This window comes from Mauremys mutica, chromosome 5, assembly GCF_020497125.1.
Source record: "Mauremys mutica isolate MM-2020 ecotype Southern chromosome 5, ASM2049712v1, whole genome shotgun sequence".
Lineage (NCBI taxonomy): Eukaryota > Metazoa > Chordata > Testudines > Geoemydidae > Mauremys > Mauremys mutica.
This window is the reverse complement of record NC_059076.1, coordinates 91,405,695-91,429,018: the sequence shown is the minus strand read 5'-3', so window position 1 is coordinate 91,429,018 and position 23,324 is coordinate 91,405,695. Positions and strand designations below refer to the sequence as shown.

At 38.3% G+C, this 23,324-nt stretch overlaps 2 protein-coding genes across 6 annotated transcripts in view; one reads left to right on the top strand and one right to left on the bottom strand.

Annotated features, from left to right (window-relative positions):
- Positions 1 to 2,180: 2,180 nt before the first annotated feature.
- The window catches only part of PPAT (phosphoribosyl pyrophosphate amidotransferase), a 55,317-nt gene continuing 34,173 nt past the window's right edge, over positions 2,181 to 23,324 (bottom strand). Inside the window, exons 2-11 of the mRNA XM_045017694.1 lie at positions 17,280 to 17,346; positions 13,886 to 14,092; positions 12,361 to 12,473; positions 12,093 to 12,238; positions 10,398 to 10,470; positions 7,818 to 7,969; positions 6,290 to 6,417; positions 5,755 to 5,976; positions 4,312 to 4,432; positions 2,181 to 2,576 (exon numbers count right to left, since the gene is read on the bottom strand). Coding sequence (XP_044873629.1) covers positions 2,401 to 2,576; positions 4,312 to 4,432; positions 5,755 to 5,976; positions 6,290 to 6,417; positions 7,818 to 7,969; positions 10,398 to 10,470; positions 12,093 to 12,238; positions 12,361 to 12,473; positions 13,886 to 14,092; positions 17,280 to 17,346 — 1,405 coding nt within the window. The 3' untranslated portion in view covers positions 2,181 to 2,400. The remainder of the gene's footprint in view (positions 2,577 to 4,311; positions 4,433 to 5,754; positions 5,977 to 6,289; positions 6,418 to 7,817; positions 7,970 to 10,397; positions 10,471 to 12,092; positions 12,239 to 12,360; positions 12,474 to 13,885; positions 14,093 to 17,279; positions 17,347 to 23,324) is intronic.
- PAICS (phosphoribosylaminoimidazole carboxylase and phosphoribosylaminoimidazolesuccinocarboxamide synthase) overlaps positions 20,606 to 23,324 on the top strand; it is a 62,176-nt gene continuing 59,457 nt past the window's right edge. For all 5 annotated transcript variants that reach the window (XM_045017689.1, XM_045017686.1, XM_045017688.1 and 2 more), the window contains exon 1: positions 20,606 to 21,008. In XM_045017689.1, the coding sequence (XP_044873624.1) occupies positions 20,621 to 21,008 (388 nt within the window). In that variant the 5' untranslated portion in view covers positions 20,606 to 20,620. The remainder of the gene's footprint in view (positions 21,009 to 23,324) is intronic.

The window sequence follows — 23,324 nt, the reverse complement described above, 5'->3', positions numbered from 1 at the left end:
CGTGACAACAGTATATGGTGAAAAGGAGAACAAGTGTTAAGGCACCAGAGAATCTGTCCTGAATAAAATCTGAACCAGGCTAAATGTACAAACGGTGTTTAAACAGTTATCAGAGTTAAAAGTAACAATGCTAGTCAAAACATTCTAGGGTACATGCACAAATTCTATATAATTTTGTTTGCCAAAAAGCATAATTTTTCCAAACTGCAGACAGGTTAAAACACTCTTGGCAACATCTGTGATTAAATATGGCTGTAGATATAGTTCTTAACCTAGAGTGGAAAGGACTCACTGTAAAGGTATAGGGACCAAGTTATTTCTATGGGAAGGACTCGAAGTATCTGCTTTTTTCGGGTAGGGGAAAGGTAGGGAGAAAAAACAAAACAAAACAAAAAAAACCCCCACACCTTAATGAAGATCTCAGAGTTTTCCATCCCTGACTATGGTAGGAAGGGCCAGGCTGGCATGGAATGGTACCAATCATTCCTCACCACTTCCACTAGGCGGGCACTGTTTGGTTCTGTAAGAGGGGCTTGCTGCTCTCTTCTTGGTGAGACAGAAGATTGACATGCAGCAAGCCCCTCACTACACATGCGGACCTGAGCTTGGTGAGGAACAACGTAAAGGCCCAATCTTGCTCTCATTAAAATCCCAAGAGTCTTACCTTAAACTTCAGTAGAAGCAGGCCCTGGACCTAACTCAAATGCTCATTAGGCAAAGCACTTCGCTTTAATCTGTTACTTACCAATAGCAAGCTTAAAGTGAAACCCTTATTTAAATGCTTTGCTGAATTGGGGCTTTAGTTCTGAGGTTATGTATCACACACAACTAATACTTGAGTCAAAAAACTCTAGGTTTAATCACCATCTCTCAGTGACATCATATTTACCGGAGGGAAGGGGAGGAGAAAGGGGGGATACTTTTAAAAGAGAAAAATACAAGTTTAGGGAAGGGAAAAAAAAAAAAAGTATTCACAAGCAACCTTAACACCAAGAACATTAAAAATGTCTAAATTAAGTTTCTGACATACATATGAAAAAATCTAAGGTATAGTAAACATTTTAAAAAGTGTGTAAGTTCATAAAGAGTTTTGTGAAAGGTGCTCATTTTAGCCAATTACTAGCTGGTTGTTGAGAAGTATATACTTTGTTATCTGTAACATTAATTAAAAAATACATTGGTTATGAAGTGGCAAAATGCATTGTAAGTGTTCTTTATAATCCACTGATTTCATGATAAAAACCATTACATTCAGTAACCCATATAGTACTGTTGGAAAGCAGTAGACTAATAGTTGGAAATGCAACTTAGTTTATTTCTCATGAAAACTCATTCCTCCACTCTTTTGCAGTTTTTACAGTACTCTATTGACATAACATATCATGCCACTTACAAGCTAAGCAAACTGTTATTTTACTTTAGATTCTACCTGGAAGGCCCATGTATAAAAAACACATTAGCTTAGACCACAGAATTTTTAAGGATTTATATTGAAATAAAATAATGAAATGATAGAGAACGTTAGCAACTTTGCAATGCAGGTCTAATCATACTTTCTAGGTTTATAAATATCACAACTAGTTTTCCCTGTCATATCCCAATGACATCTACTAAAAAGCAATTATGTTAGGCTTCAATATCCTTGATGACGATACCAAATTAGAAAGGTTTAGTATTTCCCTGAATCTTCTGTTTTTAAGGTTACATGCTATAAAGATAGTGTTCACTGAATATGGACACATTAGATGTAGCTACACAGCTTGAATATAAAGGCCTATTAGCAACATAAGCAAAAAAACAAACAAAAAACCCCAAACACTAGGCACATCTCCTGTTCTTTACAACATAATATTCCACAAAGTACTAGATAACAATTCATGGAAAGCCATTTAACTCTTCAGAATTTGTCATTTTCTTCAAAAAAAAGCAAACTTCACATTTTTCTTCTGCACTAAGACTGATAATTAGAAATTATTCTGTATGATTCATGAACTGTATCCTAAATTGGTTTTTAAATAATTTACCAATGTTGTGAATAAGCCTTAAAAAACCCAACAACCAACTTCCTTGACAAGGTTAAAACAAAAAACAGTTTAGCTGGGACAGCTAAGTAATCCAAAAGACTGGGTGGTTTTTACATTACATCCATGAGAAAAAAACCCAAATAATAAAAGGCACTATTGTCCATGATTTTTATTTTATTTATCCAGGTACTTACATTATATGTTTTTCATCATCATAAACTTTACAGAAAGTCTGCAGAGACATTTTTGGAACAGCAATTAGACATCACTAGCTTTAAGTGGCTTGCTAAATATAAGAAGATGCTATGCGCTGTTAAGTACAACATACTTCTCAATTCAAAAAACTACATTCAGCAATGGTGCTTGGGCATTAAAATCACCAGTCGAGCTCTACTGGGTATTCCCCAGTAAGACATGCTGTACAGTGGCCAATCTTTCTAACACGAGACTTATTCGTTTTAAGGCTGTTTTGATTTTCTTGCCTTGCTTTGATACTGTCTTGTACAGATGATACCAACCCTTCCACAGAAAGATAAACCACACTGTCCGCTCCTAGGGAAAAAAAAATAAGACAATGAATCATTAAAAGCTACACTAGTATTAAACAAAATAAAAAGGATCTTGAACATGTAAGTCATGTTAGATGGGTTCTCTCCCTGTAGGTCACCTCCCCCACAAGGGAAAGATCATAAAACAGGATGTTAGGGGATCACAATCACCTTTTCCTTTCCATATTACTAAAAACTGGAGTGGGGTCCCTTGTTGGCTAGATAGGAGGTGGGGGTTCTGGTATGAAAAAGACCTAGAACCATAATGTTACTCATTTTGTCAAAATGGAAACTAAATCCAAGCTGTTCATTAAGACTCTCTGAGCTCATTGCTATTTCAGGGAGGCAGTGTGATTTTTATTCCAAGTTCTCCTGGGAAGCAGCCACACACGTAGCTGTTTCAAGCTGTCTTTGTCCCATAAGCAAAGCATCCATGACTTTTGTTCTTTTTGCTGTACATGGCTATTGGGCCTTTGAGATAATGCAGTAAGTGGTTCACATTAATGCTCTAGCAGCAGGAGAGTGTTTCACCCTAATTTTTATCATCACTTTTGTTAATTACATTGTGAATGGATATTAAAATATGATCCTTCAGCAAATTCATAATGCTTTATTTGTGCCATCACAATTAATGCCATAGGGGGGAGGCTTATTAAAAGATTGACTTCATTGCTCCTTCTGTCTAATCTTAAAAACACTAAAAAACCCTCTATGTTTAAAGGCTTTTAACTACAGCAGTGTTTTTAAACTGGAAAGTTTTTAAAATCATTGCTACAGCACAATATTATATATGATAATAGACACCCATTCACAAGCCATTACTGAGCACTATTGCTACATCATGATAATGCACATCTGTTATTTGCAATGGCACAAATAATAATTTAGGCATTTGTTCTCTTTTTTGTTCTGTAGCAAATATTGCTTACTGTAAAGATTCTAAAATACATTGCATTTATTTTGTTTAAACCTTACATAGTTTTTAAATGAGATGCCTTCAGATCAAGAAAAATATTTACACAAATTCTACAATTTGAGTTTCAAGCAAAACCAGCAAATATTTATAACTTTAGTAAGAATATTTTATTATGCTTAAAATTTTCATCACTACTTTGTCTTCAACTTATCTTCCTGAAATTTTGCATGCCACAGCTCAATCCAGGTAGACTTTTTCTGGGACGTTTAGCAAGAATCAAAACAACTAGAACTTTGAAGATATAGTATTTTGAAAGTGTATATGGAGCAACAAAAGAATCCTGTGGCACCTTAGAGACTAACAGACGTATTGGAGCATAAGCTTTTGTGGGCGAATACCCACTTCGTCAGACGCATGCCACTCTGATGAAGTGGGTATTCACCCACGAAAGCTTATGCTCCAATATATCTGTTAGTCTGGCTCGGTAAAAAGCAACAAAGAGTCCTGTGGCACCTTATAGACTAACACGGCTACCCCTCTGATACTTTTTAAAAGTTATTTGAGTGTTCTATATATTGTAAAGGAAGAGCTATAAACTGCATCAGACAAAACATACAGCTGGTATCCATGTGATCTGGTGTGAGCAGTTCAATGAAAAATTCAGTAGCTCTGTTTTTTGTTGTTTTGGGGGGGGAGGGAGGGGAAGAGAAGAAGAGCGGAGTGTGTCAGTTTTTTCCCCACTGAAAATTTGTGATCATGTCTATTCCTTATGACTATAAATATTAAGGGAGGGGGGGGGGAGGAAAGAAATTATAGCATTTACCTATGTATTTTGCAAGGTCATGAAATTCAGGTTTGTTGGCAATGAGTTCTTCTTTTGTTGGAATATTTATTCCCATGTAACAAGGAAATTTTATGGGAGGTGAAGCCACACGGATGTGCACCTGAAAGAAAATGCATTTTCCATATTACATTACCAGTAAAACTTGCATCTTGATCAAAGAAATTGATTATAACATTAACTAATAGCAGACACGAAAGCCCAAACCCCTGTAAAGTGATCAGCAAAGGCAAAGTCCTGCACCTACTTAGAACCCCACTGACTTGGGGCTCTGCATGCATATAAGGATCCACTGTATGCATTACATTTGAGGATCAGGGCCTTCAGTCTCTCCAGACTCCAAAATATCAATCGAGGTAAACATTATTAAAAGCCTTCAAAACAGCTTCTTAATCTTCAAATAAAACTATTTTGTCTTCGCAACTTTAAAAATCTATTTTTAATAGAAAAGAATTTAAAAAGTGAGAGTAATCCAATTTAAATTAACAGAGATATTCATAATAATAAAAATAAGCACACGTGTAAATGTTCCCAGGCTTTGTGCCTAGGCTGTGTCTACTCATTTACAGCTTTGGTTAGACAAAGCACATTTGCTTCTGTGACACAGACTAGCACATTGATTTATATATGAAATAGAAAGAGACAAATTAAACCAGAAGCAATATTTTGCTTGAGATTTAGGACAAATGTCTATTTACCTAAGAAGTAGGGTTAAAAACAATACCACAGTAGTGATATAAGTAGTAGAAAGATAAAACTATCAGTGTGGAGGCTATATCTAAAAATCAGTTTTCTATTCATTCTTGATTTGTCAGTTACATCTTAGGCCATGTCTACACTACCACTTTCGTCAGTATAACTTATTTTTGCTCAGGGGTGCGGAAACAAAAAAACAAAAAAAACCAAACCCCTACTCCTGAGCAACACAAGTTACACCAACGGAAGCATTGGTGTGGACAGTGCTATGTTGGCAGGAGAGCTTCTCCTGCTAACATAAAAAACACCACTCGTGGAGGTGGTTTTATTATGTTGACAGGAGAGCTCTCACCTGCCGGTATAGCATGGCCACACAAGTGATCTTACAGCATCACATCTCCACCAGTACAGCTATGCCGCCGTAAGCTCACTAGTGTAGAGGCAAACTTAGCTTAAAATAGAGCAGTACCCTCTTGTACTCCCCCTGCATTTAAGTTTTTCTGATGCAGATTTTCCTAAGATCAAGGAATCACACAAGAAACTTTTCACCCAATTACCTTTGATACATATTGTCGTGCATTTGCCTTCTGTGTTTGTACTGGCTCTCTTTCTACCACACCTTGTAAGTGCACTAAGGGAAATATTCTGAGGTGCACCTGAAACACTCCAACTTGTGTCTCCACCAAATTTCCCTTTACATCTGCATTACAACTGCTGAAAGTAACTTACCTCCTTAGCACCAGATTCCCTGAGCAGCTTTATTATGGGAGAGATGGTATTGCCCCGCACAATAGAATCATCGATTAGCACAATTCTTTTGCCTTTAAAGTTGTCAGATAGGACTCCAAATTTTTTTGCCACTCCCAGCTGTCTTAACCGCATGTTTGGTTGAATAAAAGTTCTTCCTACATATCGATTTTTACAAAGTACTTCAACGTATGGCAGCCCACACTACAAGCAAGAGACAATTATACACACAGTTAAATAAAATAAAGATTAGGAATAGTAAAGATTTTAAAGATGACCTGCAGATTAGGGCTAATCAAAGGCCTTTAGCTTGACCAATGTAGTGGCAACAGGGCACTGGTGCAGCATACCACAGTATGAAACCCAATTCACAGAAGACCCACATACACTATCTGATGGGAGGAAAACACCAAAACTATCTTTACGGTAAAGGAGAATCTAGAGTACTTCACAGAAAGTTAGAAACACTGGCAGGGAGGGGACGAAGTCAATATTAAAAATAATCCATCCACAATACCTTTTGTGCATAACCTAGTGCTGCTGGTGTGGCAGATTCTGGTACCGTGCTAACCAAGTCTGCTTCCACTGGTGCTTCAACAGCAAGCTGCTGACCGCATCTTCTCCTGACTGAATACACCATTTGACCTATGGACATTGAGGGGATTAGAATTATTTTCTTTTATGTAATTATGATTTAGCTTTCAGTTTGCACAGTACAGGAAATTCTACAGTAATTTTTAGGTATAGTATTTGATAGGAAAATAGGAAGCCTCTGTACAGAAATGAGAAATATTCACCACCACAAGTCACCTTACACCTTTCATCACTTCCCATAATATCCATGTTGCTTTCCGGCCACCATGAGGACCAAATCCTTCTTGCCTTATTCAGGTGATTAGTCCCACTGACATCAACAGAACTATTCACTTCAGCAAGGCAAGCAGGATTTGAACCTGAATTTTTATTCTCCCCACATACTGTTTTTGTTCTTGAATCAAATGGTTCTGCTAAGTAGCTTTACATTAACACAGTATAGAGGCTTGTCCTAGGTAGTGATCATAGGACAAAGTTGATAGCTCCATGTACACTGATAATATACAGAACTAAAAATTTAATTAGAAAGAAGCATCCACAGGAATGGTTGCTTCTTGTAAGGAAAGATGGTAAGATAAGCCACACTGCAAATGCTTTAATAAGTCCTAAATATTTTTTTAATGTAGTCTAAAATGATAAAATAGTATATTATCTATTCATAGATTTTAAGGCCAGAAGGGACCACTAGATTATCTAGTTAGACCTCCAGAATAACACAGGCAACAGAGTTTCATCCAGTCACCCTGGTACCGAGTCCAATAACTTGTGTTTGACTACAGCATATCTTCCAGAAAGGCATCCAGTGCTATTTCAAAGACATCAAGAGATGTAGAATCCACTACTTTCCTTAGTAGTTTGTTCCACTGCTTAATCACTCTCGCTTTAAAAAACTGCACCTTATTTCTACATTGAATTTGTTTGGCTTTAACTTCCAGCCATTGGATCTTGTTATGCCTTTCTCTACTAGATTACAATGACCTTTAGTTCCTGGTTTCTCCCCAGAAAGGTACTTGTAACACAGTAACTAAGTGTGAACACGTCTCGATCTTCATTTAAGAAGTTAAACATATTTCACTCATTGCAAGACCTTTATTTCCAGTCACGGAATCATTTTTGTGGCTCTTCTTTTCTGTACCCTCTCCAATTCTTCAACATCCTTTTAAAACTGTTCTCACCAGATCTGGATGCAGTAATCTAGTATTGGACTCATCAATAATGTACACAGAGAGAGAAAAATATCTTTTCCTTCCTCCTTCCTACTCACTATTCCTGTTTATACGTCCAAGGAGCTCATTAACCCCTTTTTGACACAGCCTCACAGTGTGAGCTCCATGTTAAGTTTCTTGTGCACAGTGACCCCTCAATTGTTTTCAGAGTCACTACTTTCCAGGATACAGTCCTCCATTTCAATAACACCTGCATTCCTTGTTTACTATAGTTTATCTTCATACCTTCAAAAATGCTGTCGGGCCTTGCAAAATAAACATATTCAAAGATACAAAATGCTGATGGATCTCCTTCAGGTCTTGGTACAACATCCAGTGTTTGGACTTCATATCTGGATATCTTCACAATCTCCCCGGGGAGGACTTCACGATAATACCTTGAAGAGATATTTGCAATATTCAGAAATTTCCATACACCTGCATGTTAGTTTTAGAATATAAACAAAACCATGTTCTGCTAAACCAGTCAACTTTCTGATATTCAGCAGTCGCAAAATATTAGATTATTATTTTAAAGTTGACACTTTGACGCCTAGCACTGGACTTTAACTGCACTAGTTTTGCATTAGTGCTGGCACACTGGCAGCCTGCTTTAGTACCCAAAAATGGTAAATTTCCAGTCTTAGCACTAAATGGTTAAGGACATCCTCCCATCACATGAAACAGTCTAGAAGACACTTAAATGATTTATGTATATTAGTCTCAGTTACAAATGTAAGATAGAATCAAGTCCTGGCCATCAAGAGACGAATAAACTGGCTCTTAATTTAGTCTTGACTATGAATTTAGTCACTTTTCTATGAAAGCTGAGTAACACAAATCATCCCATAAAATCAAATGGCCTTGAATGAGCAATGTAGTCATAAGAGCTGTCACAACAGTTAGTAACTAGGGTCATGTCAGTATCAAAATTGAAGCTGGAGACTTAATAAAAATATAATAAGCTCGGAGACTGCATTAGGAAACATATTCCTAGTTCTTCTATAAGTTGATCTTCTAACTACTGTTGTCTAAGTATACTGCTTCAATTGACACTCCTAGAGGAATTCTGCGCCACTGCGCATGTACTAGAATTCATGTATGGCACAGGATTTTCTCTCTCTTTTTCCCACAAAAAAATAGCTTTCTTGCCTGAGAACTGCTGCAGTTCCACCTTTCACCCATCAGAGGCCGCTATGGTGCCAGACCAGCCAGCAGACAGCTGCGTTCATTCTGCCTGCGGAGCTATGTTAGCACTGACAGAGCACATGGGGCTGCTGGAGGAGGTGGGGTGGGGGAGAACGGGACTGGGGTTCAGAAGGGCTAGTGGGGGGGACTGGGATGTGGGCTCAGGAGCTAGTGAGGGTGACAGCTTGGAGCGAGGGTGTGAATGGGAGAGGTGCTGCAGGGCCACATGGGAATGGGAGCAGATGTGCCTGACTGAATGAGAAAGGCTTGAGGACTACATGGGGGAGGCTCCCTAACTCCCTAACAATCCCTCCCTCCCCCCCAAAAAAATCACATTCCATACTTCTCCCATCCACACCCAACAACCTTCCAGATTCACTCTTCCTCAGCTTCTTCATCACCCCTGGAATCCCCCAAGCCTACGCACTGCTTCTGAGAGATGCAGGAAATAAGTTTCTGTATTGTAGTTTAAACAAATTGCTCAAAGTTCTGTATTAATATGCTAGTAAGGAATCTATTTATAAAAAAAAAAAAACCAAAAAAAGCCACACACCACCACCACCACGTTACCTGAATGTCTCTCTTTTTTTGGTTTGTATTGTTAGTCTTAAAACAAAGATTAAGTGACTCTGATGAATGCTGGAGATGTAATTTAGAAGGGGATGCATATTCATTAGCCAGATACTAGAATTAGTGGGCTAGCCGATAACTCTGAGAAAGCCTGGGATTTATATATAGTACAAATAGGCCCCCGTTGATGACCATTCTTAGCAGAGGTATCTCAGTCTCAGAAGGTGGGTCCAGAGCAAAGCAACTTTTGTTAAGGAAACAAAGATGGTACCATCAGTTAATTATTGGTACACAGATATGACAGAAGTCACCACAGAGGAACATATGTTGTACGTTGTTTCTATAACATCTCACAATGTAATAGATTGCTGAAGTTCAGACACACGTTATTGGTTTCCAGTTTTTGCTCTGAATTTATTTTTACTTCACGCAGTTTTCGCCTTGTTTTTCCACTTTAAGGGGACACAATTTTACTTACCAACATAACATTCAATTAGTGGCAGATCTGTTAAAATGTCAGATTTGCAAATTAACTATACATTCCTCATTATAGGAATGAATGTGATTTTGACGACTTCACTGCAGTTTTAATTTTCAGTGAAAATTAAATGTTTTTGCATAGAGAACATTTCTTCTGTTTCTTTTTTAACTATATACAGAGCTTGTCTTCACTACAGTTAACTCCAGTATTGTCCAAACTTGAATCCTGCCTGCACATAAAAACCGATAATTTGAGTGTAGTGGAGCTTTTAACTGAAGTGGATAGCCTATCAGGAGGTATAGGCTGTAGTTTGAGTCAACACAACCCATCAGCTGCTAATACAACCACTCTGTAGTTGGAATATTATTTTACATTATGGCTGCACTCACTTAGCTAAGCTAACTGAAAAGGCGTTAACTCTATAGTGAAGAGATACCCATACAGTCTTCTTTGCAGATGACTTCTGAATACACTATTGCCATATTTATTTAAATCCATAAACTGACAGATGGAATCTTTTACACTGTATGTATCTCTATTCACTGTTTAAAGTGTTTACAGATCATCTTGTATGTGAAGGAACTTACTGTGCACCAATAGATAAAAAGCTGCAGGATTCGGAGGAGACCACCCATCCTTCTGTTTCACTGTTTTTCTTCCCTGTAATAAAGTTTTTAATTATAGCTACATTATCTTCACAGTCCTTGGAACGATCATCACTAAATGTGTTAAATCTCTGTAGCAGTACTGGCCTGTTACACTTTGTAATCATGTACTTGGGCAACTCAAATAGTCATGATTTCTGAATAGAAAGTTTGGAATCGAAAGTTGCTGTAACATTTCTTGAAAAACTATTATTTGGAAACATTATCTAAAACTTGTCCTTGAGAGATCAGAAGAGCCAGTTCCACACAGTCACTGGACAATTCAGAGAAATAAATTCCTTATCTCCGCATGACTTTTCCCCCCCTAATTCCATCTCAACAGATTCTGAGGCCCTGGTGTATACACATGCTTTTTGTTTAGATAAGAAATTCCTTACTCTCCATATATCAAGTGGCTGCTCCAATGCCACTGAAGTCAATAAAAGGGTGCCCCTGGACTTTAATGGGCATTCATTGGGCCCAAAGTGAGGAGAATTCTCAAAGATAGGCAAATGAAAGGGAACAAATGGGCAGATCAATAACATAACAGGATACAAACACTAATATATTTGGACATTGTGAATATTTTCTAAGAGAGTCCTTTTAGAAAATTCTCTCACACACTCCCCCATGCCATATCAATTTCTTTGGACAAAGAATGGATTTACACATTTTTCCTGCAGTTAAAAACATCAAGTTCCCCCATCTTACAGCACAGTAGGTCTGTAAGGCTTTTCCTTGAAAATCACTGGTATCACTCACTGAGATGGGAAGGCATGTATAATTCTCCTTCGGGATTATCTTCCACGAATGATCAGATTTTATCCCAACTCAGAACATTTTGGTTTGCAAGAACATGAAGAGCCTTTATTCAAATTCCCATATTATGGGTAAAACCCCAAATATGTTGGCAAGGGGGTTTCCCAGCTCCTCCCAGAAGAACACCCCCCCTCCTAAAAAACTTTTTTTCCCTTCAATAAAACAAATAAGCGCTAGTAGCCCAATGCTTATAAATGGCCCTACAACAAAAGGAGAAGAAATAGGCCCTGTATCCAGCCATTCCGACTTTTCTCCCAGGGTAGAGGGGAGAAATCTCTCTCCAATTATCTCTGCTGCAACTGGGCTGCCTCTCTAAGCTGCTGCCATGGGGGGAAGAGGGATTTACTACTGTCAAGAGAGAAGAGGTGCTTCTGATTTCCATTAAATTTGTTCCCACCATCAAACAGGGGGGAGGGATAGCTCAGTGGTTTGAGCATTGGCCTGCTAAACCCAGGATTGTGAGTTCAATCCTTGAGGGGGCTACTTAGAGATCTGGGACAAAAATCAGTACTTGGTCCTGCTAGTGAAGGCAGGGGGCTGGACTCAATGACCTTTCAAGGTCCCTTCCAGTTCTAGGAGATTGGTATATCTCCAATTATTATATTTTAACTGTATTTTGTGTTTTATAAATCAATCAATATTGGGATATTACTGCATCCAATGTTCAGAGAGAGCAACATTTTAAAGAAAAAAAAAAAGTCTTTCAACTGCATGAATGTGGACATGGATTTCCCCATTAAGTGCAAATGTTTTATTTATATAGCTTTGAAAATGTAAACATATTTATGGCTGGTTACCCAGTCTTTACATAGGATTTACCTTTTCCACTCATACTGCCTACTGAAATGAGACGACCAATGCAGAGTGGACGATTCCCATAGGGATCACGTACTGCATAGATTATGTCTTTATGCATCATTAGTAGTGAATATGAAGTAGGGGTTTCATTCATTAAATTTTTGATTCTGAAATGAGATTAAGTAAACACAATGGTATGTTATAGATGGCTGTATTCTGTTACTTACTACTGCTGTATTTTACACTCAGGTAATACTCTTGTTATTAATTCCAGCCCCTAACCCCTTACCTTGCCACCCAGTCTGGGGTATCATCATTCTCTAGTGGAGGTGTGAATGCCAGCAGCTGGGTGATCAATTCGCTGTCAGAACTGGTCGATAGTCCCACACCATGTCTCATCAGCTTTTTTTTTTTTAAAAAAAAAAAGACAAAATATAGTGTTATCAATCTATGAAACCACTGCACCATTTTTAGTTTAGCAAGAGTTACATGCCCTGAAAAGTTGTTTTAATGTAGCAGTCACTAAGAACCCAAAGCACGCGGTAAATACATTTGTCCAAGGAGCTGGTGCACAACATTGGCTCTCATACAATGACACTCTGAACTGCATCCCCCACTTGTCTTTTCACGGCTTTGCTTTACCGGTGACCAAAGCATAAAGCAAAGTTGACATTCCCTAATATCCACTGTGCTACACGGGGTTTGGAGATTTTGTCACTTTCTCACTGCTGCTTACGCATGGCGAACTGAAGCAGGGCACAAAGAACAGGTGACAAGAGGAAGCATAAGTAAACAGTGAAAGAAGAAATGACTGAAGAGAGAGGGGTTTGGGGGAAAACCAACAACCCAAGATGTGAGAGACTGAATCCGACTTATGGTCCTTCTAGTCTGGTGTACTCAACATACACTGCATACACAGCATTTAAGGGAGAGGAGAACCTGCAAAGTAACTAGCCTACTATTCATGCCTGTTTAATGCTTTACACTGGATGGTTCCTACCTACCCTTTATAGATCTTGCATCCTAAAGAATAAGACTAGATATTTTTACCATTATCACATTTACTGCTATGCTTGAACATAAAATTAACCCATCATTTTGAAACCAGTCACAATATTTGTCTTGGTACATTCTTGCAGCACTGGTGGCATCCACAGATTGACTACATTCTGCATAAAGTACCATTATCTTTTCCAAGTCATAAATTTACAATTCTTTGATGTAGTAGTATATTCCCTTGTTCTTTGAACAGAGTTAAAAGAGAAGCATCTGTGAGGTTTTAATTCTGCTCTGCAACGTGTCCCCTTTACCGGCTACGATATCCAATTTTTGATTGTCTCCTTATGTGTTCACATCACTAGAAATTACTATTTTCTATTATTTTCAATATCCACTATACCTTTCTTAAGGTGATGACAAAAATAAATGATATTGCAGATGAGGACATGCCAATGTATTAGATGATATTTTCTAAGCACTCTTTGCTTTCTCTAATGACTGCCATGCAACAGGCAGATTCAAACTGAGCTATTCATAACTGCATCTGGATTAGTTTTCCTATTGGATCAACATTAACACAGAACATAAAAGAAAAGTAGATTATCCCCCCTACCATGGGAGTTACAAATTAAAAACTGTTTCTCAGTGCACCGCCCAATCCATTAGTTTGGAGTATGGAGCTCCTCACCATTCTCTTCAGTTTTCAATGACCTAAGGGATTGTGTGTCAGCTATGAGATGTGACCAATTTTTTGCCCATTTCTACCTCCTACTCATTAAATAAAGGATACTGGAAAAACCAGGACTGATTCCTACCTTTCTTCTGAGTTGTTTAGCATTTATTAATTCACCATTGTGCGCCACAGCAATCTTCCCATGAAGAGTTTCTACAACGAAAGGTTGGCAGTTCTCTAATTCAGAGATTCCTGACGTGGAGTACCTAGTGTGGCCAATTCCAAGATTTGCAACCTTCAGCTTCTTCAGACTGTCTTCACTGAACACATGATTAATAAGACCCATTCCCTTGGGGAACAAAAAACAAAACAAATATGTATTTTATTGTTTCCAGCAACACACTCATTATGCCAGCACTTTACAAGCAAAAAATCAACAGCAACAAGAGAGGAAAAAAAAAAAAAAGCTTACTTCGAGAGAGACAGATCACAGGACAGGGGAACACCACAAGAAGTGGTCATGGGGGCAACTGGTTACATCAGGATAATACACAACATAAGGTGGATTTTGTTTGGAGTATATTTTGTTTTCAGATAGACTGTCGCCAGTTACCACTCAATAAGAAAATACTCTTTGAAAAACCACTAGCAGAAGAAAATTTGGGAATACTGTATGTATTTATATTAAAATGTAATTTAAAAACCTTAACTGGCTTTATTTTTTTAAATGCAAAGTTTAAAAGCTCAACTACATTTATTCTTTAATGTTATTTAGAGAACACTATAAAACAAAAATATTTCAATACAGTATATTCTGTGCTTTTCTTACTGAAAAATGGGAAAATACATTTAATCACCCACACCATAATGAATCTGTTTTTATACCAGCTTCAGGTAAGTGTTTAAAAGTCCCCATTATTTGAAATTCTGGCCACTGCTGTGATTGGTATTCTTAACCTGAAAGAACCAGAACACTCTGGTGAAAAAAGTCTTCAGGTATCCAAGTTGACTTCTAAGGCAGAAATGAATCAGAACTTTTATAAATAGGCCCCAGGAGATCCTAGCATATTCAATAGCCAAGGCAGTGCTCCTGTTGGCAACAAGCATTGTGAGAGAGGAGAGGCATTTAAAAGCATGCAGAGTCTAAGTAATTAAGGAACAGGACTGGGAAATCAGGTGCTCCGATTTCTATTCTGAACTCTGGCACAGACTTTTAGTGACCTTCAGAAAGTCTCTTCATGTGTCTAAATCTCAATCTCTCTCTAAAATGGGGATGATATTTACTTCCCTGGAGTGTTGTGAAGATTAATGAATTAAAGAGCTTTGAACGCCCTGGAGGCTCAGAAATTATGTTTGAATCTGATAATTAGAAGAAGAAGAGATGTTAGCACAAACAGAATTTCAATGTAAAAAGTAAAATGCTACTGTAGCAACAGATAAATACAAGGAAGGCAAAAAGAGTAAGCTCTGGCCTACACACCAAGCTACACTGGTTTAACTAAGGCCATGTCTACATTACAGCTGCTACAGCACCACAGCTATGGCACTGCTATAGCCCCAGAGTGTAGATGTTTCCTTCATCAATTAAAGGGATTTTTCAGTTGATGGAGTTCCTCCCCCTCACCATCACCCTGGCGACATTTACACTGGGGGTTAGGTTGACCTAACTATAGTGATCAGGGCACAAAATTTTTCACAGCCCTGAACAATGTAGCTCGGTTGACCTAATTTAAGAGTAGACCAGACCGAATAGTGTGGCTTTAGACCAATTTAGTTACATCAGTGCAGAACCCTGCATAGACTCTTAATTTAAAATGGTCTGAGGGTCAGGTTAGTAAATTCATAAGTGCAAGCTAAGCAGAAGTAATCAATTTTAAACTAATAAAAGTATGTTCTACAGGAATTTGCACCCGTTTAATTAAATGAATTTTTAAATCAGAACAACTTGAAGGGCACAAACCAATGAATATGGTCTTGTCCTTGAAGTTTTCGTTTTTAAATAATAGTGACTGTAGAATTTAAATACTGTAGCCAAGACATATCCCAAGGATAACAGAAATCATATTATGCAACTGCTGTGATATCAGAGCTTTCTGAGATGATGCAGTCATATTTAATTCTTAATATGGATATGCTCAAATGTCATTCTCCACAGCTCTTATGGAATCAATATAAAATATTATAGTGTCTGCTAAAGGAAGTGCTAAAGGTAGAAGTGGAAATCTCCCATAACCTAAAAAGAAGTGGAAGCTCAAAAGTAGCAGTAAAAACAAAAGGCTATGAGATACCTCCTCCTTTCATCTGTTATTGGAGTAAGCAAAGATTGAGCCAGTTTATCAGCTGAGAGTCTGCATCAGCGTAGGATTCTCACTCCTGGATTTTGTTTCTCCAGTGTGAGCTAAGTAGGAAACTCTCATGCTCTACTTGAAGGACTTGTTAGTGTGAGAGCTCTGTCCTGCTGGGCACACTCCCACCTCCTGGGACTCGGATCCTTCTGGCACTGATGTCAGTGAAGGACATCTGGGCAGAAGATACAGTTTTAACTGACACAGCTCCAATCCCTACGTTCCTTCCAGGAGGGTAGTTGGCTATCTTGTATTTCACTTCCTGACGTCAGCTCAGTGTAAATATAGGAAGTAAATTCTCTAGAGCACTTTAAGTGCTTTGGCCTAAGACCTTTTTGGGCTTTGGCCATTTTAGGCCTGTTGGCACCCTCCAGGTTTCTATGAGGTTGGAAATGGATGGAGATTTTTCAGATTTCCCTCCAGTCTCTGGATCTATTAGTTTTTGTGTGCAGCGTTCAACTCTTCAAAGCATCTGCCATGATACTTACTGAAGCCCGAGTCAGTCATAGGTGCCTCTGCTTCCAGGCATTAATCTGTAGCTAATTTCACGGATGATGTTCTTTTTTGTCTCACTCTTTTCCCTTCATTCCACTAGAACTCTGCTGGTTTTACACATCAGTACCTAGAACTGCCAGCATCAAACCCTTTCAACTCACCAGAACTAACACATTAGCAGAAAGGGGCTCTGGTGCTGACAGCTGAACAGACTGCTTTTTACTGGAGTGAAAAATTAATTGCAGTTGGTCACAGGATATTAGAGAACAAGGTGGGTGAGGTAATATCTTTTATTGGCCCAACTTCTGCAGGTGAAAGAGACAAGACATTGCCTCACCCACCTTGTTTCTTTGAAAGCTTGACGTGGACTTGAAAGATAACCTGGTCAAGTTTTGTTGTTGATTTTTTTTAAACAAGTTTAAAATTGCTCTATAAAACAGTAAGTTAAGGAACTGAACCTGGTACTCTTATGACAAATTCTTGTCATTTCCTGTCTCTTGCTTATTACCACCACTTCCTGGAACAAGCAGAGACTCTCCTCGTGCACCCCAGGTGGAAATGTGTTTTTCCCCTCGATTTTTCCTTTGAGTACTCCTTATTTCTCTCTATTTTAAAGACTGAATTTTTATTTAAAAAGACTAGATTTTTACTTCTTAAAAATGGCAACAAAATAGTAAAAAGTCCTTAAAATTTTACCTTGTGCACTTTGAATGTTTGGGCTGAGTCTCCATCACTTGTCACAATTCCACCACTTTCTTGGCCCCTGTGGACAAAATTAGCATAAATACTAAAGGGTTCACAGAACACAACATCCAAACAAAATATTAACTTGTAAAGCATAAAACAACATAACAATGTGTGTGAAAAAATGTCTTAAGTGCTCTATTTTTATAGACTTATCAAAACTGTTTTTTGTATGTTCATGTTACACTTGATTATATAATATTTAAGGCTCAATCCAAAGCCCACTGAAATCAATTAAATTATTTCTATTAATTTCAATGAGCGCTGGATTGGGTCCTTACTGCTAACTTTCTATAGTCTAATTTCAAGGTGGACATAAAATACTACCAGCTCCTTAAACTGAAATGCCACTTAACGGGGGCAGTATCCAATGAACATCTACAGCTCAGAAGAGGCAAACTTATGTTCAACCCAATTACACTTTTTGCCTCAGACTGTGGGTCAATTTTTTAAGCTAAGGCCCAAAAATGAGAGCCCAAAATCACCACCTACAACAGGCATTTGGACTCCTATATCAAAGCACTTTGAGCATTCAAATGCAGAAGTGGACACCTTAACTTCTGTTCCTAAGAAAGAAAATTAGGCTTTCAGTGGAACTGAGGAAGACATGATTATTTTTACATAAAATCAGTCTCATGCTGAAGGCAGAACTCAAATAATGAAGCTTCATATCAGCTCAAGCTATAGGGGCTCTTCTGGCCTCTTTCCTGCTGTCCAATGCAGTCACAGTCTTGCTCATTGTCTGGAAATGGCTGTTAACCGCAAGACAACACAGATGGAAGCAACGTGTCACGGTGGGCAAAGTGCTGCCCAGTCCACTAAGTTCTACAATGCAGCCCACAGCATCTTGTTTTATTTTGTTTTAAATATAAAAAGATGCAGGCTGCAGCGCCTCAGCTCCTCTACCTTCATCTAAAGTCTGCTTGGACAAGATTGAGTGTTACTTACTAGGACCATGATTAGGGCTCCGTGTCTGTCATGGAGGTCGCTGAAATCACTAATTCTGTGACTTTCCACAACCTCCGTGACTTCTGCAGCAGCCACTGTGGCTGACCCCAGGGCCACCCAAGCAGCTGGCCCCGGGGCCAGCTGCTCACCAGCCCAAGGGCCAATCACACCAGCCGCTACTGGAGCAGCCCTGCTGAGGCTGCCCCAGGGCTAGCTACCCTGGCTGCTGCTAAGGCGGCCGGTGAAGGCAGCTGGCCCCAGGGGAGAGGAGAGGGGCTAGGGGCTCACAGAGCAGCAGCCCCCCCAGCTAAGATTTAGTCAGGGGTATTCACAGTACAAGTCATGGACAGGTCACAGGCCGTGAATTTTTGTTTATTGCCTGTGACCTGTCCATGACTTTTATTAAAAATACCTATGACTAATTTGTAGCCTTAACCATAAATCAATTCATATGTGATTTTTGGGCTACTGGTAAATTCCCAATGCAGCCTTTAATTGCTCAAAGATCGAATACCCCAAAATAAAAGTGTCTGTAGACTGCACCTACAAACTGTAGTCAAGGAAAAAAAACTGAACAAAATGTAACATACTAAATGAAGTAGCTTAATGCAGATGAAAGGGAAATAAATGTATCAGATTACTTAAATATAAAACTGCTACAGGTCTTGTATAATAGGATGTGATTCTGCTCTCACATTAAATTAGTATAACTCAATTGGCATCATTGGAGTAATTCTCGAGTTATACTACTGTAACAGCTTGTCTACTTGAAAAGTTAATTCTGATTAAGGCAGGGCATGCATTTAAAGTGCAGTAACTATTCCAGAATAATTCTATGTATAGAGACGATCTTATAAAAAACAGGAGAATCAGGTACAAATGTTCAATATGCTTGATCCCAACAATAACTGTATATTTTCTACCACTGATTATGTCCAAGTCTCAAAGTTATTTTATAAGTCATTAATACCACCTGTGTGTAAAGTGAAGTGCTAAAGGGCATTCAACTTAAATTAAAAAAAACTAGGGCTATCAATTCATTGCAGTTAATGCATGCAATTATTGCAAAACAAATTAACTAGATTAAAAAAACACAGTCATGAATAATTGCAGTTTTAAATCGCACTGTTAAACAATAATAGAATACCAATTTAAATTTCTTAAGTATTTTTGGATGTTTTTATACATTTTCAAATATACTGATTTCAATTAAAACACAGAATACAAAGTGTACAATGCTCACTTTATATATTTGGTTACAAATATCTGAACTGTAATAAAGATAAAAAATAGCATTTTTCAATTCACCTCATAAGTCCACTCAGTCCTACTTCTTGTTCAGCCAAATCAGTAAGACAAAACAAGTTTGTTTACATTTATGGGAGATAATGCTGCCCGCTTCTTATTTACAATATCACCTGAAAGTGAGAACAGGCATTTGCATGGCACTCTGGTACCCGGCGTTGCAAGGTATTTATGTGTCAGATACCCCCTGTAGCAACCCGTCTCCCCCAACACACAAAGAAATCCTAATAGGTAGTGAACCCTCTGAAATAGGATGTGCAGAGCTTGGCAGGGGCTCTGTACCCCCATCAACATAGCTTCCGCTTCTCGCCAAAGTGGAGTAATTATGCCGATGGGAGAGCACTCTTCTGTCAGCATAGTGTATCCTCACCAGACGCACTACAGTTGCACTGATGTAGTGCTGTAGTGTAAAGCTGAAAACTAAGGGCAGATCTTTTGTTTAAATCAATTGGACTCATGAGCAATCCTACAATAAAATAGGTGGTTTATAAAATACAGACAATTTAAAATGTGGATGATTCCAATGTGTATTTTTAATGTTAATACAATATCAAATACAATCATAATTTGTAACTTAATGAGAACTCTTACCAACATTTTAGATTCCAAAAGGTAAAACTGGCTGCAAAAAAACCCTGCTACAATGTCTAATTAATTCCTAACAAACTACAACACAAGAGATAATCTTAAAAGAACTCATTTACTTTCTTTCTTAAAACATTCATTAAAAATAGTGATCATATTTAAAACATATGAATAAGACGGGGGTAAAGCAAGTAGACACCCTGAGTTTCTTGTTTATCTTGGGGAATACTAGGTACTAGATTACAATTCATTTGTGTCTGAGCGGTTTCATTTGTCTGCTTCTAATATAGAGCCTGCTTATTTGGCAGTTTCTCAAGTTACTCCCCTCAGGCAGCTTGAGCCAGTAAAACTAGATCCTTTCATCTCTGTGGAGCTTTCTGACAACCAGCCGTCTGGTTTCCTAGGAAACAAAATCTTGGCTAGAAATAGTGAATCATTTCCAGGTCACTTTCAACATGGAGAGTGGAGCAGGAAAGCATTGGACTGAAGAGGAGGTTAAAGCCTTGCTAAGCGTCTGGTCAGAAAAAAACATAAGAAAACAACTTCATGGAACACTAAGGAATAAAGGAATATTTATCTACATTGCTAAAAGACTACAGGAGTTAGGAGTTTGCAGAGACTGGAAACAGTGCCGTGCAAAGTATAAAAATCTGAAGTATGAATTCAGAACAGTTAAATATGCCCACAATTCTGGAGATGCCACTAAAACCATGAAGTTTTTTCATGATCTGGATGCTATACTGCAATATGAACCAGTCACACAATTAACAGAGGACGAAAACGGCAGGTGCTCTGCAACTGAGAGACAGCTGAACATAAGCACTACCACAGAGAACACTGAAGGTAAAAATTAATTTCTCTTCTATTTCTTGTCTTTGCACAAAAAACAATAAATCTGTTAATATTAAAAGCCACATTATATAGCCCAAGTAACAGAGTTAGAACAACAACTGACTTGATACATCCCTTGCAGATGGGGGGGGGGGAAAAGGTTAGCACCACCAGTGTTGAAGTCTGTAAATACAGCACAACCCTAACAAATTACACTAACTGCTGGAAAGGTCCAGTCCCACATAGGCTCTGTACCTTGTGCAACTGGTCCTGCTACTCATCTAAAAAAATTTCTTTGGAATATATTTGTAATACTTTGCAACAGGATTTTAGAGCTTTAGTTCAGAAAGAAAATTAATTATTCTAGAATATACTACACTATAAATTTCCCAATTCAATTATAAATTTGGTTTTTTTAAAATGAGTAATTGTCAGGTCTGAAGTCAAAGATGTTTAACTCTAGAATATTTTTATTACTATTTTAAGAAGAAGTTTTACCCCCTTAAATGCAATATTATTAATTGTGAAGTATGTTAAATTATATTGCATTTGTGCACTGAGTATTTGATAAACACATTTAACATTTTTGAAAGAAGCTATTAGTGTATTTATTAGTCATGTAACATTTATGTTTAAAGTGATACAAACAGAGACCATCCTGAAGCAAGACAGAAATAATTAAAAAGACATTTTTAAATATGAAATGGTGGTATTTACCAAACCAGTTGCACATCAGGTTCTGTTAAACCCCCTCAGTGTGCATGTGAGCGTCATTAGCGTTACACTGGGATTTACCATATCACAGGGAGAGGTGAAAGAGACAAGACAATTAGAGCTAGGCTGAGGAGCCACCGTTTTGATCACAATTAGAATTCGGTGCGGGTTCAGGTTGAGGCTAGATCAGGGCTGCAGTTGGTGATCTCACAGTATCAGATGCCCCTGCGATGCTGTTGCAAGATTTCAATCACATCCCAATTGGCATCAAGAAAAAGGCCCCCCTGGTATTATCATCTACAGCAGTACCAGAATCATGGGACAGGGGGCCCGGGGGGGAGGGGGGAGGAGGAGAAGAGAGGGAGAGAGAACAGATCAGAGATTCAACTCAGAACCCAATTTGTTCCCACAATGTGAAGAGGTTTGGATTAAGTTACAATTGTGAATTATTTTTACAAAACAAATCAATTAAGTACAGGGGAGATTTTCAAAGGCACAAAGGGGAGTTGGATGCCTAACTCCCCTTTGTATATCTCCCTCTACAGTGCAAGTGGACAGCTCTTACCATTGGGAAAGTGTGATTTTTCCATGTTTTAAGAATCAAATTATTAGTTTTTAATCTTAAAGAAATTTTAAAAATTAATATGAATGTAGATCTATGAGAACACATCAGTCATTTGAAGCTATTTAGTTAAAATAATTAATATTAACATTAATGTACCAAGCACAATACGTTATCTTCCATTTTTAGATTTTGTTTTAAATAATGCACAGAAGTTCAGGGGGCAGATCCTGAGCTGGTATAAATTGCTATAGTTCTTTTGACTTCAGTGGAGCTATGACCATTTACACCAGCTGAGGATCCACCCCTGAACTCTAGGTTACCCTGCATGTTTTAAACTGGTTTGCCCAAATGGTTCATTTTAACTTTGCTTCCTTTGAACAGGGCCACCCAGAGGATTCAGGGGACCTGGGGCAAAGCAGGGGAGCTGCGGTGCCTGTACTCACCTGCAGCGGTCCGGGTCTTCGGCAGCATTTCCGCAGCGGGGGGCTCTTCAGTTGCTCTGCGTCTTCGACAGCACTGAATGGCCCCCCCACCGCCAAAATGCCACTGAAGACCTGGACCACCACTGTGCCAGGGCTCACAGGGCCCCTGCGGAGCCTGGGGCAAATTGCCCCACTTGCCCCTGCCTCTGGGTGGCTCTGCCTTTGAACCTTAAATCACTAAGGGGCATTTTCAATTAATGTTTCACATCTCTTATCCCGAATATCTTTAAGATAACTTCAGAAAGGACCCAACGATTAGCCAGCCTTTCTGATGAACCCCAATCCAGCGTATTAATTTAAAAAACTGTATCCTTGGTGGAATGTACTGCATTTTGGGGCATGTGAAAAATCTGATTTCAAAAGTATGATGTAATAGTGGTACATTCAAATGTCTATACAGAAAAGGAAATAAGGGAAGCGTTTGTGCATTTGGTTTTAATTCTTCTTTATAAAACACAAAAATTAACACAACCATAACTCAGCCAAAACACACACATTAAAACATAAATGTAACATACAACTAGTACATAGTTTGTTGTCAGAATAGTATGCAAGAATTGTGCATTC